Raw genomic sequence first — 13,429 nt, 5'->3', positions numbered from 1 at the left:
CACAAATATTTAACTATCTGAGAAATATGCCCCTTAAACTAATAACAGTATCAGTACATTTTCAAGAAATGAAGCATCCTTAATAGGCATAAGTAAATTTAAAAATTTAAATGTAAACTCTCTCTAGAATTTAACTGAATCAGTGACTGATTTTTACCAAGAGTGTGCATTAATTTAATTTACCTTTAACATAAGAGATTCTGGGGCTTCAAGAGGAGTACAGGCATCAGGAGAGCCCACCAGCTCTGCTCCGTGAATTATGATCTTCTGACCCACAGTTAGTCTACTGTTCTTTAAGAGAGCTAAGAGGGGAGGATCCACCTGGGCCTTAATAGCATACCATCCATCTGTAAGTTCGACAACGCCCACTTTTGTGGTATCCATACTATTAGTTTTACTGCTAGAAGTTTCAGATACATTTGTGCTTAATGAAATTATTTCAGAAACACAGAGAACAAGCGTTTTTGCAGCAGTGTCATCCCTTTCCATGATCTTTTTTATAGCTGATCTTCTGCTTCTATCAATTTCCATATCATATCTAAAAGGAAAAAAGTGAATTATTTTAGAATTGTGGGTCTAGAATTTCATTGTAAAAAAAAGTCACCGAATAATTGAGAATAAAAATTAAATACCTTTATTGAATACTGAGACTGAAGAGAATTTAAAATTTGGTAGCTGGTAATATATTAAGTTTTATACTGCTAAAATATGAATTAAATATTAAAACCACCAAAATGCAAAAATGCTTTACTAGCAATCCCTGATGAGCAGATCAAATTAGTAATTCATATTCTTCTCATGTGCCAAGAGGTTTAAGGAGAGGGTGGGAGAAGAGGGAAGCATAGGGTGTATGAATGTGTGATTGCTCTTAAGTGGGGGCTGGAGGGTGACAAGAGAACTGCGCTATACAACTGAACAGCAGTGTGGGATGGCAGCTGTCACCAACTGGCTCTGATGTGCAAGTCACAGACAGCACAGAAGTCTGACCCATACAATATATGATTACATAATATAGTGCTTTAAACTTGCCTGTATTTGAGTTGAAGAAGTACCCTTTCTGGGCTTAGGCATCTATTAGCAAATTCTTTAGGAAAGGCAAATTCCATAGCTGCCAGTTTCCATATAATCCATCTATAATGATTATAGACCCAAACTCTAGAAATAAGCTTTGGATCCACACCTGGGGTGTCACACAGAGCTCTGAACAAATAAAGGTAGAAGAAATAATAAAAACCAGGTAAGATGATATTGAATTCAATAACCCCGACTATTCTTTGCACAAATACTAAATTGTACAAGATCATTCAATAAGTTTTTATGAGTTAACACAATAAGTATTATAACTTTAGAAAATGACATGTATCAAAATATGCTAATAAAAATTTCACTTAACATGTTAGTCAATACAATTATTTCAACTGGAAAATGAGATCCTTACTGTAAAATAATTATATTTTAGATTATATATTTCTTATTAAAGAGATTGTTTTTAGAAATCATCTGAGAACTTCCTTCTCCAGTCCTGGTTCTCTTCTTGATATCTGCTCAAATCTACAACTTGAGCCCTTTCTGCTCAAATCTACAACTCCTCCTCCTTTCCCATTCTCACTCTCAGCACTACATAAGCAGAAGTAATTAAAAGAGAACTTCCATAAACTTCCACCCTCCTATCTACCAACCACCAGCATCAGTACCCTTACACATTGCCTTCTTACTCTATTTAAAAAATTGTACCTCTCCTCACCTAACTCTCTCTTACCCCCTTTTTCCAGCTTTATCTTCAAAGTATTTATCACTTTTTAATACACTATACCATTTACTTATTCCCTTTTAAAATTTTCTTTCCCTGTCCCAAACTAGAATATATGATTTATTAGGGCAGAGATTTTTTGCTTTGCTATCCCTAGTACCCAAGATAGTATCGGACACATAGTAGGTGCTCAATAAATATTTGTTGAATGATCAAAATCACAGCTTGAGCCTCAACATGCAAACAGTATGAACCATGCCCACCTGATTACAGAGTAATCACTCAACCTCTACACTATGCAGTCTACCTAATACAATTAAGTGATACAGCTGTTACTTTTCCAACTAGAATCAACAGCTGATATTTGTTATGTGGGACAAGTACCAAGATGTAAATAACATTCGTGTTTTAAAATACTCCAAAAATATAACAAAAATTTAAGGAAAAAATATTTTACCACTTTTCTCAAAACTATAAACTTAGAAAGATATACCGAGATCTCAAAAATAAGGGCACAGGAGAAAGATTTCCTATCTCTTGTCATTGGCATGAGGTAATACCTCCCTGATAGCAAACATTTAAAATTATGTTTGTATAAACACTAGAATCCTAAGAGGATATATAGTTCCTAAACTGTTGATTTTTTAGGGCACTGGAGTTTTCTAGTCACTTGATATTACTGATATTTAAGTATTTGTTTCACTTTATTTTTTATATTTTATATTTACTGAAATACACAATGAAAAAGAATATCCACACAAGTATACACATGTGTGTGGGTTTACGATAAGGCCAACTCACACTTAACTTTTCTTATCAGTTTTTATTTTGTAAAAGCTATAAGAATAATGTCATAGTTTAAGAAAAACCAATTCACTAAATCCTAAGACAAACCAAAATTCACTTTTCAAAAGATTTCAACAGAATATCAAGTGAACCACACGTACATAAAATGATTCAATGTATAAACTTGTGATTTCTAGCCAAATTTTTAAGTTCAGGAGAGATAAGGAAAGATAAAAAGGGACTTGTGAGGAAGAGAGAGATGACAGAACATATAAAAGTTAGTTAATACAAAATTTCTTTTTGCAGAGAGTACCTATAAAATTCTTCTTTTCCAGCCTTTCCATCATTGGAGGGTATGAGCCATCCACCATCAGCCAACTGTATTCCCTTTCCAGCCCATAAACTTTCCTTACCAAAATAATCCTGAGTGTGAAACTGAAAAGACTCTGCATTTTTGCTGTTAATTTTTACACAATGTTTAGAAACACCGTACCTATATAGCTGCACAAAATAAATGATAGAAAAAATTGATAATGAGTAAAAAACATCAAACAAAAGAATGTTTCACAGAAAAAGAAAATTATAACACACCCAAACTGAATCTACCCAAAGTTTTTCATTTAAATATGAAAATATTCACTATAAAAATATGTAACTTACTAGAAGCTAAAAAATTTTTACATACTATAAATGACCTATACATTCAAGAGTCTGCTGCACCTTTCCCATTCCCCTTGTGTACATGCCTCCTGCTATATCTGCCATAGGAAGTCGTTGTGGGGATAAAAAAGTAATTTAATGTTTAAGAAAACCTCTTAAGTTAAAAAAACTCAGAAGGGGCCCAGACTCTCACCTCTCCATTGCCCCAAATACCAACTAGATAGTACTGGCTTAATAAGAATCCTTTTAAAATTGTAAATGGCTCTTAGCAGGTTCAGGGTTATGAGTCATTCACACTTTAAATTCAATGAGACTACTTTCCTCTAACACCCAGCTGAAAGCACTTATAGTAATAAAATGAATACATTTTGAAGGCGAAAGAGAAATTGTAATTTTGAAGCACTGATCACTTTAGTAAGATAAGGCAGCAGAGGAGAAGGAGGCTGCCACTGCAGGCTGATTAGGAAGCAAGATGATTTTACTCATCTATTTCTGCATCAGTTTGTTTTCTTTAAACAATATGAAGATGCCAGTTAATGAAATAAAGTTATACATTGCTATAAAAGCTATTAATTAGCATTATAGACAAAAGCATACCTGTTTATGAGAACATGCAGTGGGGACTCGGCCTTCTACTGCTACTTTCAGAGAGATTCTAGGCATAGTGGATGTTTTTGCAAGATACAGACTACCTGGCTGTGGAAAAATACGTTGCCTTTGTTTCATTTTAATTCGCATATCCTGTATATCTCTGGCAGTCTGAAGATTTGCAATTAAATCTATTAAAGAATAATTAACAAAAAGTAAAATTGAATATAAAATTTAAAAGCACAACCCTTGTTTTACAAAATGATATATATCAATTTGCTCTAACTTTAAATCTTAAGGGATGAAAAAATTTCTACTTGAAAAACGTTTCTAAAAGAACAGAAATAGATGATTTTTATTTCGAATTTGGAAGAAAATTAGTAGCCTGATAAAAATCATAATCCAATAATAGCTGTCCTAGACTGTGTGTCTAATAGCTTTTTTTTTTTAAGAAGAATGTCTACAATTAGCTACCTTTGAAAGAAAACAGAGTAATTTAAACTTAATCTTTGGACAGAAAAATCTAAAGCAATACAAAAGGTTTTGAAATTAGTAATCATTATAAAAGGGGGAAAAATCCTCAACGTGTTATTTAATATAAGAAATATGTATCTGAAAGGCAAAAATACGTCAACACAAATTTTCACACAATACCTAAAGGTTCTTCTTCACCCTTTGTGAAAAGCACAGTTGTTGTTTGATGAATTTCACTGTCGTTAACATTATTTTCACGATCACCAGAGCCATGTTCATCTATGTTTTTTTGTTTCTGTTTGTTTTCCTCAAAATTAGTATTCCTGTTAACACACTGTTCATCTCTGTGAACATGCGATTTAGTTTTAAAAGGTGGGACAAAGACTTTCATTGGTTTGCCTGTAGTTACCGAGTGTCTCCTTTTTTCATTTCTTGGGGCAGGAACCTTACAAAGTGGCTGCCCTGAAACTGATAAAGTGCTTGAAGACTTTTCCAAAGTCAGGTGTTCAGAAAAATGAGATTTAGATAGAAATTCTTGACCAGATGCAGTGAAATTTGGATTCTGCGTTTCTCGCCTTTCCGTACTTGTGCTACAATGGGGAGAAAATATTTAAGCTTGATTATTTACCAGTAATGTACATATATATAAATGTTTTGGAATATGTATTTTTTTTTTTGTAGACCCTCAATTGCTACATGGCAATCCTATTCTGGTAACCATTCTGCATTTCATCATGGTTGCCCTCCAAAACAATACCACCCTTTCCAAGTCTGTAACTACCTCTCACACACTGACTCCCAGCCTTTGACTTTACCACCTACAAACATGAGAGAAGAGAATCTGTCAAACATGGATTCCCCCGTCTGTCTCCTCCAGGTCTATCACAGCTCCTCACTTACCTCTTTCGCCAGACATCTGTCTACCCGTCCTCTTCTTGTGGTAACCTCTTCACCTGTATTCTTGACCCCATCTAGTATCCCAGTCTCCTCGGGAGCCCCACTCTTGCAATGATTATTCCATCTCCTTCCTTTCTCTTTCTACCATCTGTTACACCTTTTTCATTCAGAAAGCCTTGCCCACCCTTGATTTTTTTCTCAAGCTTATCTCCCTTTCAAGTGGATACTGTTACGTACCCCTCATGGCCAAACTTCCTCCATAGGTAATCTAAACTAGCTATTTTCACTTCCTCACTTTCCACTCTCTGAACTCTCATTTTCCCCACTATTCTATAGAAACTGTTCTCAATAAAGTTGTTAATGACCTCCCAATACCAAAATTTAAAAAAGCTTCATGTGTAAACGCATGCTGCTTGACCGCTAACAGTTTTCACAACTTGTTCGTTTTTAAAATTCTCACCGCGAATATTTACACCATGATTGTCCCTCTTTTTCTTTCTTTCCTTCTTTTTTTTTTAACTGTTTTTTTCCTCTTTCTCTTAAAAATCTTCCTGCCTCCAAAGTTGGATTTCTTCCCTAGACACTTCCCCTGGGTGATATGAGTCATTTACCATTGCTTAAATTACCATTTAACAATAAAAATATCAATCTGTATCTTTATGCCTGACATTCCCCAGGTGTTATTCCTACACTTTGAACTGCATCTAGTACCAGACATCCCTATCTTGATGTTCCACACTCATCTCAAACTAAGCATGTCCAAAACTAAACTAACCACCTTCCCTAGCATACGTGTTCTTCCTCGATATTTTGTTGAAAACCCCATACTTCCTTTTACCCAACCCTAAGCCCATGGAACTTGAAGTTACCCTACAACTAATTTAGTTATCCATTCATCTATCCAGCAAATATTTAATGTGTTCCTACTACTTGCCAGGCAGTGTTCTGGCTGGGGGATATAGTGACAAACGAAACTAAATCATAGAGTCTACATTCTAGTGGAGGGAAACAGACAAACAAGTAAATATGTCAATTGGTATTATATATGCTATGGAGAAAATTAAAGCATGGTAAGGGGGACAGGAAGTGTCCAGCAGAAATAAATAAATGATATTTTATATAGGCTGGTAAGGAAAACATTATTGACAAGGTGACATTTATACAGAGACCTAAAGGAAGTGAGAAGGAAAGCCATGAAGGGATTTGGGAGAAGACTGCTACAGGCAGAGTGGACATCACGTACTGGGCTAGACACAAGTATGCCTGGAGCAGAGTAGGCAAGGGGAAGGTTAGCAGGGGAGACTGGAAAGGTAGCAAAAAGGCCAGATCACAAAGAACCTGCGTACCATGGTAAGGACTTCTGGCTTGTACTATGAGATGGGAAGTCATGGAACAGTTTTTGAGTCCAGAAATGACATAATCTGTCTTATATTTAAAAGGATCCCTCTGGCTTCTTTGTTGAAAATTCACTGTGTATAGGGAGGTGGGGGGAGGCAAAGTAGGAAGCAGGAAGACCAGTTCTGTTGAAATAATGTAGACAGTTTTATGGTGACTTGAACCAGGTGTTAAGGGTGGAAATGGTGAGAAATGGTGAGAAGTGATTGGATTTGGGGTATATTTTGAAAGCAGAGTTGTTAGACTTTTACATTTATAGGAAAACAGGAAAGGGGAAAGAATATCAGCTCTGGAGATGTTACATTTAAGATATCTATAAGTCACCCAAATAAAAAAGTCAAGTAGGTAGCTGAATGAATAAATATGTTGTTCAGGGAAGAAATCCAGGCTAAAGATATTAATTTTGAAGCTGTCACCAAATAGGTGGTATACAGAGTCATGAGAGTGGATGAGATACTAGGGAGGAAGGGCAGGAAGGAAGCCATCTGGAGCTGAACCATGGGGGAATTTAACATTTAGCAGTTAGGGGAAGAATTAGCAAAGGAGAGTAAGAAAGAACAGCCAGTGGGATAGGAGGAGACGTAAGACAGATGTCCCAGAAGCCAGAGTAAAGAAAATGGTAACTGGTAATCTTGATGAGGGGTAGTGGGTAGTGATGAAAGACTGGGATGGGCTCAGGAGAGAAAGGAAAGAGATGAAGTAGAGAAAGTGAGTTGAGACAATTCTCATGAGATGTGCTTTAAGTGGGGCATAGAAATGGACTGGTGGGATAAGAGGAGTCAAGAAAGGCTTTTCTTTTCAAGATGGGAGATTTATAGCAACTACCTACACTGATGGGACTAATCCAGTAAGATGGAAAAATGATCAATGCAGGAGAGAGGGGACAACGGCTGGACTGGTTTCCTTGAATAGACCTAGATGAGATCAAGTGCACAGGAATGAATAAACCTGTGCACTCCAAAACTTATTTTCACTGATTTTTCACTCCAATGTTTTTAAATATGAAGAATATTGTGAAAATGAGGAGTTTGCTTTGCAAGTTATGATCAAGACCTCTATTTGAATCCACATGGAGATATTTTGCCACTCTCAGTTAATGACTCTCTGGCCAAATCTTGAATCTATCTTCCACTCACTCTCTGCTCTCTACCACATGTACTAACTAAACTAAGGCCTTTACTTCCTTACTAATCTCCTTGCAACATTCTCTCTCTGGTCTGTTTCTAAAACACAAATCTGGTTACGTCACGTCTCTTCTTAAACTTCCAAAGACAAACTATCGCCTATCCAGGTTTCGACTTGTCAGAAATGACATACAGGAGGCTTCCTTTTTGGTCCTACTCTCTCCATTTCTTTGTGTTTCCTCCCAGTCCTCACCCGACCCCCAGCCTTCCAAATCCCATGATGAAAGTCACACAACTTCTTACTGTTTCCAGATTTGGAATGCCCTCTTTAACCAGCATTCTTTACATTCCATCTAAAGTACTTTTCCTATTAAGCTTTTGCCACATAATTAAGCTGCCAATTTTTCTATGCTCTTACATCACTTTATTATATTCATTTTAGTATTTATAGCACAATAATTATTTTCATGCCTGGCTCCAAGACAAGCAATCTGACTTGGACTTACATATCTTTTTATCTATCAACACAGTATAAATTAGATACTTCGAAAAGGTGCTTAATAACTGTTTGTTAAATGAATAAAACTATTTTCCCATCATATGAGTAAATTAAGGTAATATGTAGATAAGTAAGCATTTACTTTATTTTTAATATTACAACCTGTTTTTGAAAATGAAAATTTAAAAAATCACCTGGATTTCTACATTCAAAACGTGTATAGTAGTAGCCTGCTGAAAAATATATTCCAGAATACAGTTCAATGACTTTTTCAACAATGCCATAAGTAGTTATTTTTGAAAAGATAACATTAATGCAATTTAAACCATATGTTTGGGCTTAAAAATTTACCATTAGAAAAGATTTTACAACTGCTGTCTACAATTTGAGATGCTTCTGTGATATTCACATCCATTATCTTTAAGTGACACCTCAGTAACTGCTTCTTCTGGGCTTTTTTCTATTGAAAAGCTACCATGGAGAATGAAGATTTAGCTCCCACAAGACCACTTTCACTTTACCAAACACTCTTTCTCTCTCTCCTTTCCTCAACTTCCCAAGTTATGTATTCGATTCTGTCAATATTTCATCTTTATATTATGACTAAATACTTTTTACAGCTGAATGTGTTATATTAGTAAAAATTATATGTGGTATTAATATGTAGTACATTCTCATTGTACTTCCTATCTTTACAACTTTTGCTTTCCATTGGGTTATTATTTTTTTAAAACTCTGCTACTTTTCTATGTACCTATCATTCATTCACACCCAAACTCTCAGCTTTATACATATAATTCTCTTTTCATTCTGCTCCTTGAATAGTGTTTCTTCTAAGTTATTTTCATTAGTTTGATTTTTGGTTATTTCATTTTTGGTTTTTGTGATGTTCGGTAATCTTTGGTTGTCTGTTCATATTTAAGCATTGGGGATCACAGAGCTGTTTGGAAGCCTTTGGTACACCGTTACTGATTGTAAGCAACATTGTAGATTAACTGGAAGCTTCCAATAGTGAAAACTTAGCTACCAGCATTCTGGAAGCTGAGTGGGGGAAGAAGACCTGGGGAGGAGAGCCCCCCAGCATTCAGTGTGCACACATTAACCTGATCCCCTTGCCTTCAGTATATTACTCCTGTCTTCAACTGTGCCTAGTGTGTTCAATAAAGAAACCCTGTATCGTACCCTCCCTGGACAATTAACCTCTAGTCTTTTGTTAGAGTGCATAAGAGGTAGTGCCCAGCTTCATGGAGTGAAGGAGGGGATTTGACTACATCTTAAATAGATTTTCAACCTATATACCCTTATTTTGGCTCCTTCTTCACCACCCAATTCTTTTTTCTTTCTTTTCTTATTTATTTATTTTTGGCTGTGTGGGGTCTTCGTTGCTGTGCGCAGGCTTTCTCTAGCTGTGGCGAGCAGGGGCTACTCTTCATTGTGGTGCGCAGGCTTCTCATTGTAGTGACTTCTCTTGTTGCGGAGCACGGGCTCTAGGAGCACAGGCTTCAGTAGTTGTGGCTTGCGGGCTCTACAGTGCAGGCTCGGCAGTTGTGATGCACGGGCATAGCTGTTCCACGCCACGTGGGATCTTCCCAGACCAGGGCTCAAACCCATGTCCCCTGCACTGGCAGGCGGATTCTTAACCACTGTGCCACCAGGGAAGTCCCTCACCACCCAATTCTGAAGATTCACCAGTTCCTGAGCTTCTGAGGCTTCTTTAGTGTAAAATGGTTGGTTCTCTCCTCTCCCCACTACCACTTTCAAATCAGTTTTCTCCTGTATGTATGCTTTGAACAATGTAGTCACTGTGGTCTCTCCTCTCCCATTCTCCCTGTCTTTGGGGAGCGGACACGTGTGTGTGTGTGTGTGTGTGTGTGTGTGTGTGTGTGTGTGTGTGTGTGTGTGTGTGTGTGTGTGTGTGTGAATTCCTTCATGGTTGTTTTGGTAAAAATTTGAGAGGCAATTAAAGTAGGTGAGTATGCTCAATTCACCATCTTTACCAAGAAGTTTCTTAATACATTAAAATACTTCAGGTTCTGCTTTAATCTTTTTCTGGTAGGCAAACTCTCCCAGGGCTTTATTCTTCCAAAATGGTCTGGGTACCTGTCTAGGTTTAGCCACACAGCTGTAATTCTGGGATCTCCTCCTTCTGTATAATCCTGATGATTTCCTTTACCTTTCTCCTATGTTGAATTCCCGTTTCTTAAATCCTGTATCTTCCTCCTTCTGATTTATGGACTTTAGTTAGCTCCCTGAGACAAGTGTGTGGGAGACAAACCTTTCTGATACTTTACATCTGAAAAATGTTTATCCTCACACTTATTTGATATTTTGGTCAGTGGTAGAATTCTAGGTTGAAAATCATTTTCTTTCAGAATTTTAAAGGCATTGCTCTGTAATCTATAACCTTCTAGCTTCCACTGTTAATGATGAGAGGACTCATACCATTATGACTCTGGAAGCTTTATTTGAAACCTGATTTTTTTTGCCCTCTGGAAATTTAAAGGTTCCTCTCTGCCCCTACTGTTCTAAAATTACACAAGGATATACTTTAGTACAGGTCATTTTTATTCATGTGCTTACTCAGAGGGTCCTTTTAATCAAGGAAACTCATGTCCTTCAGTACTGATAAAATATCTTAAATTATTTCTTTGAAAACTTGTATTTCTCCTCTGTTACTTCTTTCTCAAAGTCCAAATCTTCAGATGTTAGAGCCACAGGACTGACTTTTAAAATTATCTTTCATTCCTTTTTCATCTCCTCTTCTATTTTGCACTATATCCTGGGACTTTTAATAACTTTTATCTTCTATTTCTTCTACTGAGTTAATTTATTTGTGCCATCATATTTTTAATTTCCAAGAGCTCTTCTCATAGCAACTTGTTCTTATTTTACGGATGTAATATGTTCTCTTTCCTGAAAATATTAGTACTTTTTTTGAAGTTTTCTTCTTTTTGCATGGTCTGTTTCCTCTAAGTTCCTTTTCTGTCCTTTGGTTTTTGTACTTTGGATACTATCTTTCCCAGAGGCTTTCTTCCAATGACAAGTGATCCTTGATTATATTCTCATTTAAGTGTGAAGCACTGAAGAGCTGACTGGAAGCTGTGTGCTGGTGGGCTTGTCAGTTGTTGGCTTCACTGTCTGGTGATCTGGTATGCGGTTTAACTTAAGTACCCACAACTGTCAGTATTTTCAGTCTTTTCTATTCCTGTTACCCACAGAAACAATCGTCTAGTCTTCTGCCTAGAGGCCTGGCTGCCAGCATTTGGGAGCCAAGTGTGGGAAGGAGGCTAGGGAGTCTCACTACTCAACATCCAGATTTTTACTTTATCTCTCTTTTCAGAATCTTTCCCTAACCCCATCCCCAATTCAGAATCCCTCCAATTCATCTTCTCCAGAGAATGACCTTCTGCTTTTGACAGAAGAGGGATAATTGCCTGCCTGCAGTGGGGGAGGGGATGTAGATGTCTCTTAAACACATTTTCAACCAATCTTCCTATTTTCTACCTCACCTTCAGAAGTACATGTTGCTGCCAATTTGAGTCTTTCTCGGGTTCTTTAGGGGAAACTGAGTAGCTTCTCTGCTTGCTCTAATGTCAGGTTTTAGCTTTCTATGTCTTTCTAAATCATTCATGATTTTTAGCTTCTAAAATTTTTTGTTTCTTCTGAAACAACACTGTACTTACAAATTTATACATTAAAAAAAATTCTCTTAGTAACTAGTAGGGTTTTGAGAGGGAGGAGAGATAAAAGCATATTTTCAACATATGCCATCTTTAATTTTTCTTTCACTTCCACTAATATAATTGAGATATAATATATGCCACCTTTATTAAGTGGTTTTGAGTAATTTCCTTAATCCCTCTCAACCTCAGTACCTTAACCACAAAACTGCAATAAAATCTGTTTTTCTACTTTACAAAGTTATTAAAAATGAGATAATAATATGCACAGCACTATAAAGTACTACCAAAGTACAGAATTATTTAATCCTGATGCAGGCTTTCAAAAAAGGGAAGTGTTAATGTCTGTACTGTATGTTAGAGCCAGTATTTCTAGAAATATTTATTTAGAAAACCCATATTTTTCCTATATTAGTAGAATTAAAAAAAAAAAAAAATTAAACATGTCTTACCAAGAAGGTCCACAGGTAACTGGCTCTAAAGAAATGTGATGCATAAACAATCTTCTATCTTTCATTGTGCCTAGAAAAATATTATTTTACATTATGTATTAATGAAATGTCTTTTATATTATGTATTAATGAAAATCTAATGGGAGATTTGATTTCCTATGTTCATTACACATTATTGTAAATATTTACACAAAAATGTGAGAAAATTATACATTTAAAATTTTTCAATGCATATAATGAATGCTTAGTTAATAACCATCAAAAATTTGATTCACAAACTGATAATGATGAATATCAAATAACTCACAGTGCAAACATATATAAGAAATCAGTATAAATTTAGTCAGGTGATGTTAATCATAACTCAAATGTGTTAGTGAATTGCCAATGCAAATATAAAATTTTAAATTTAGTTTTATGAAGGTTGACAAGCTAAACTGTAGATATTATTCATTCTCAGCAGGTAACTTGTACTCCTTAAATCTTCAAAACTAGTTCATTAGTAGGGACGGGATTGGTTGAATAAACCAGAATACACTGATACAGCCACATGATCAAGTACTATACAACCACAAGAAAGAACGAGGAAGATCTCTTGATACTCATTAAGGCATTATCTCCAGATAAATTCTAAAGTAAACAACAAACAAAGAAGGTACAAAACCATATGCGTACTGATACCTTTTGAGTAAGAAAGTAAGGTAATGAGAACATATATACACTTATTTACTTATTTTCACAAAAAGAAACCCTAAAAGGATAGACCAAAAACCATTTAAAATAGTTACCAATATAGTGAGCAAGAAGTGAGGAAGGTGGTGAACAGTGTAGAGGAGATGGCGATGGAAATAAGGCTTCTCCAAGTAAACCTTTCTGTAGTTTTGATGAATGAACTATGTAAACATTCTATTTATGCAAATATAAAATTAAAAAAGAAAAAGCAAATCCTAAAATTGAAAACTAACTGAAACAAATGAATCTAACCTAATTATTAAATTGTTAACCACAAACAAAATAATTATTTCGAGTGGCATTTGAACACAGAACTTTGACTACACATTCTTAATGATATATATTCTTAGGACAAAAACTGCAAAGAATTCTTAAATTTCCCTTAGTAGTTT

At 35.7% G+C, this 13,429-nt stretch overlaps 1 protein-coding gene across 3 annotated transcripts in view; it reads right to left on the bottom strand.

The window, feature by feature from the left end:
- BRCA2 (BRCA2 DNA repair associated) overlaps window positions 1-13,429 on the bottom strand; it is a 55,331-nt gene that overhangs the window by 17,189 nt on the left and 24,713 nt on the right. For all 3 annotated transcript variants that reach the window (XM_055089318.1, XM_055089319.1, XM_055089320.1), the window contains exons 13-18: window positions 12,306-12,375; window positions 4,439-4,848; window positions 3,794-3,975; window positions 2,850-3,037; window positions 1,030-1,200; window positions 184-538 (exon numbers count right to left, since the gene is read on the bottom strand). In XM_055089318.1, coding sequence (XP_054945293.1) covers window positions 184-538; window positions 1,030-1,200; window positions 2,850-3,037; window positions 3,794-3,975; window positions 4,439-4,848; window positions 12,306-12,375 — 1,376 coding nt within the window. The remainder of the gene's footprint in view (window positions 1-183; window positions 539-1,029; window positions 1,201-2,849; window positions 3,038-3,793; window positions 3,976-4,438; window positions 4,849-12,305; window positions 12,376-13,429) is intronic.

This window comes from Physeter macrocephalus, chromosome 13 (assembly GCF_002837175.3).
Source record: "Physeter macrocephalus isolate SW-GA chromosome 13, ASM283717v5, whole genome shotgun sequence".
Lineage (NCBI taxonomy): Eukaryota > Metazoa > Chordata > Mammalia > Artiodactyla > Physeteridae > Physeter > Physeter macrocephalus.
The sequence above is the reverse complement of the archived record's forward strand: the minus strand, read 5'-3'. Positions and strand labels throughout refer to the sequence as shown.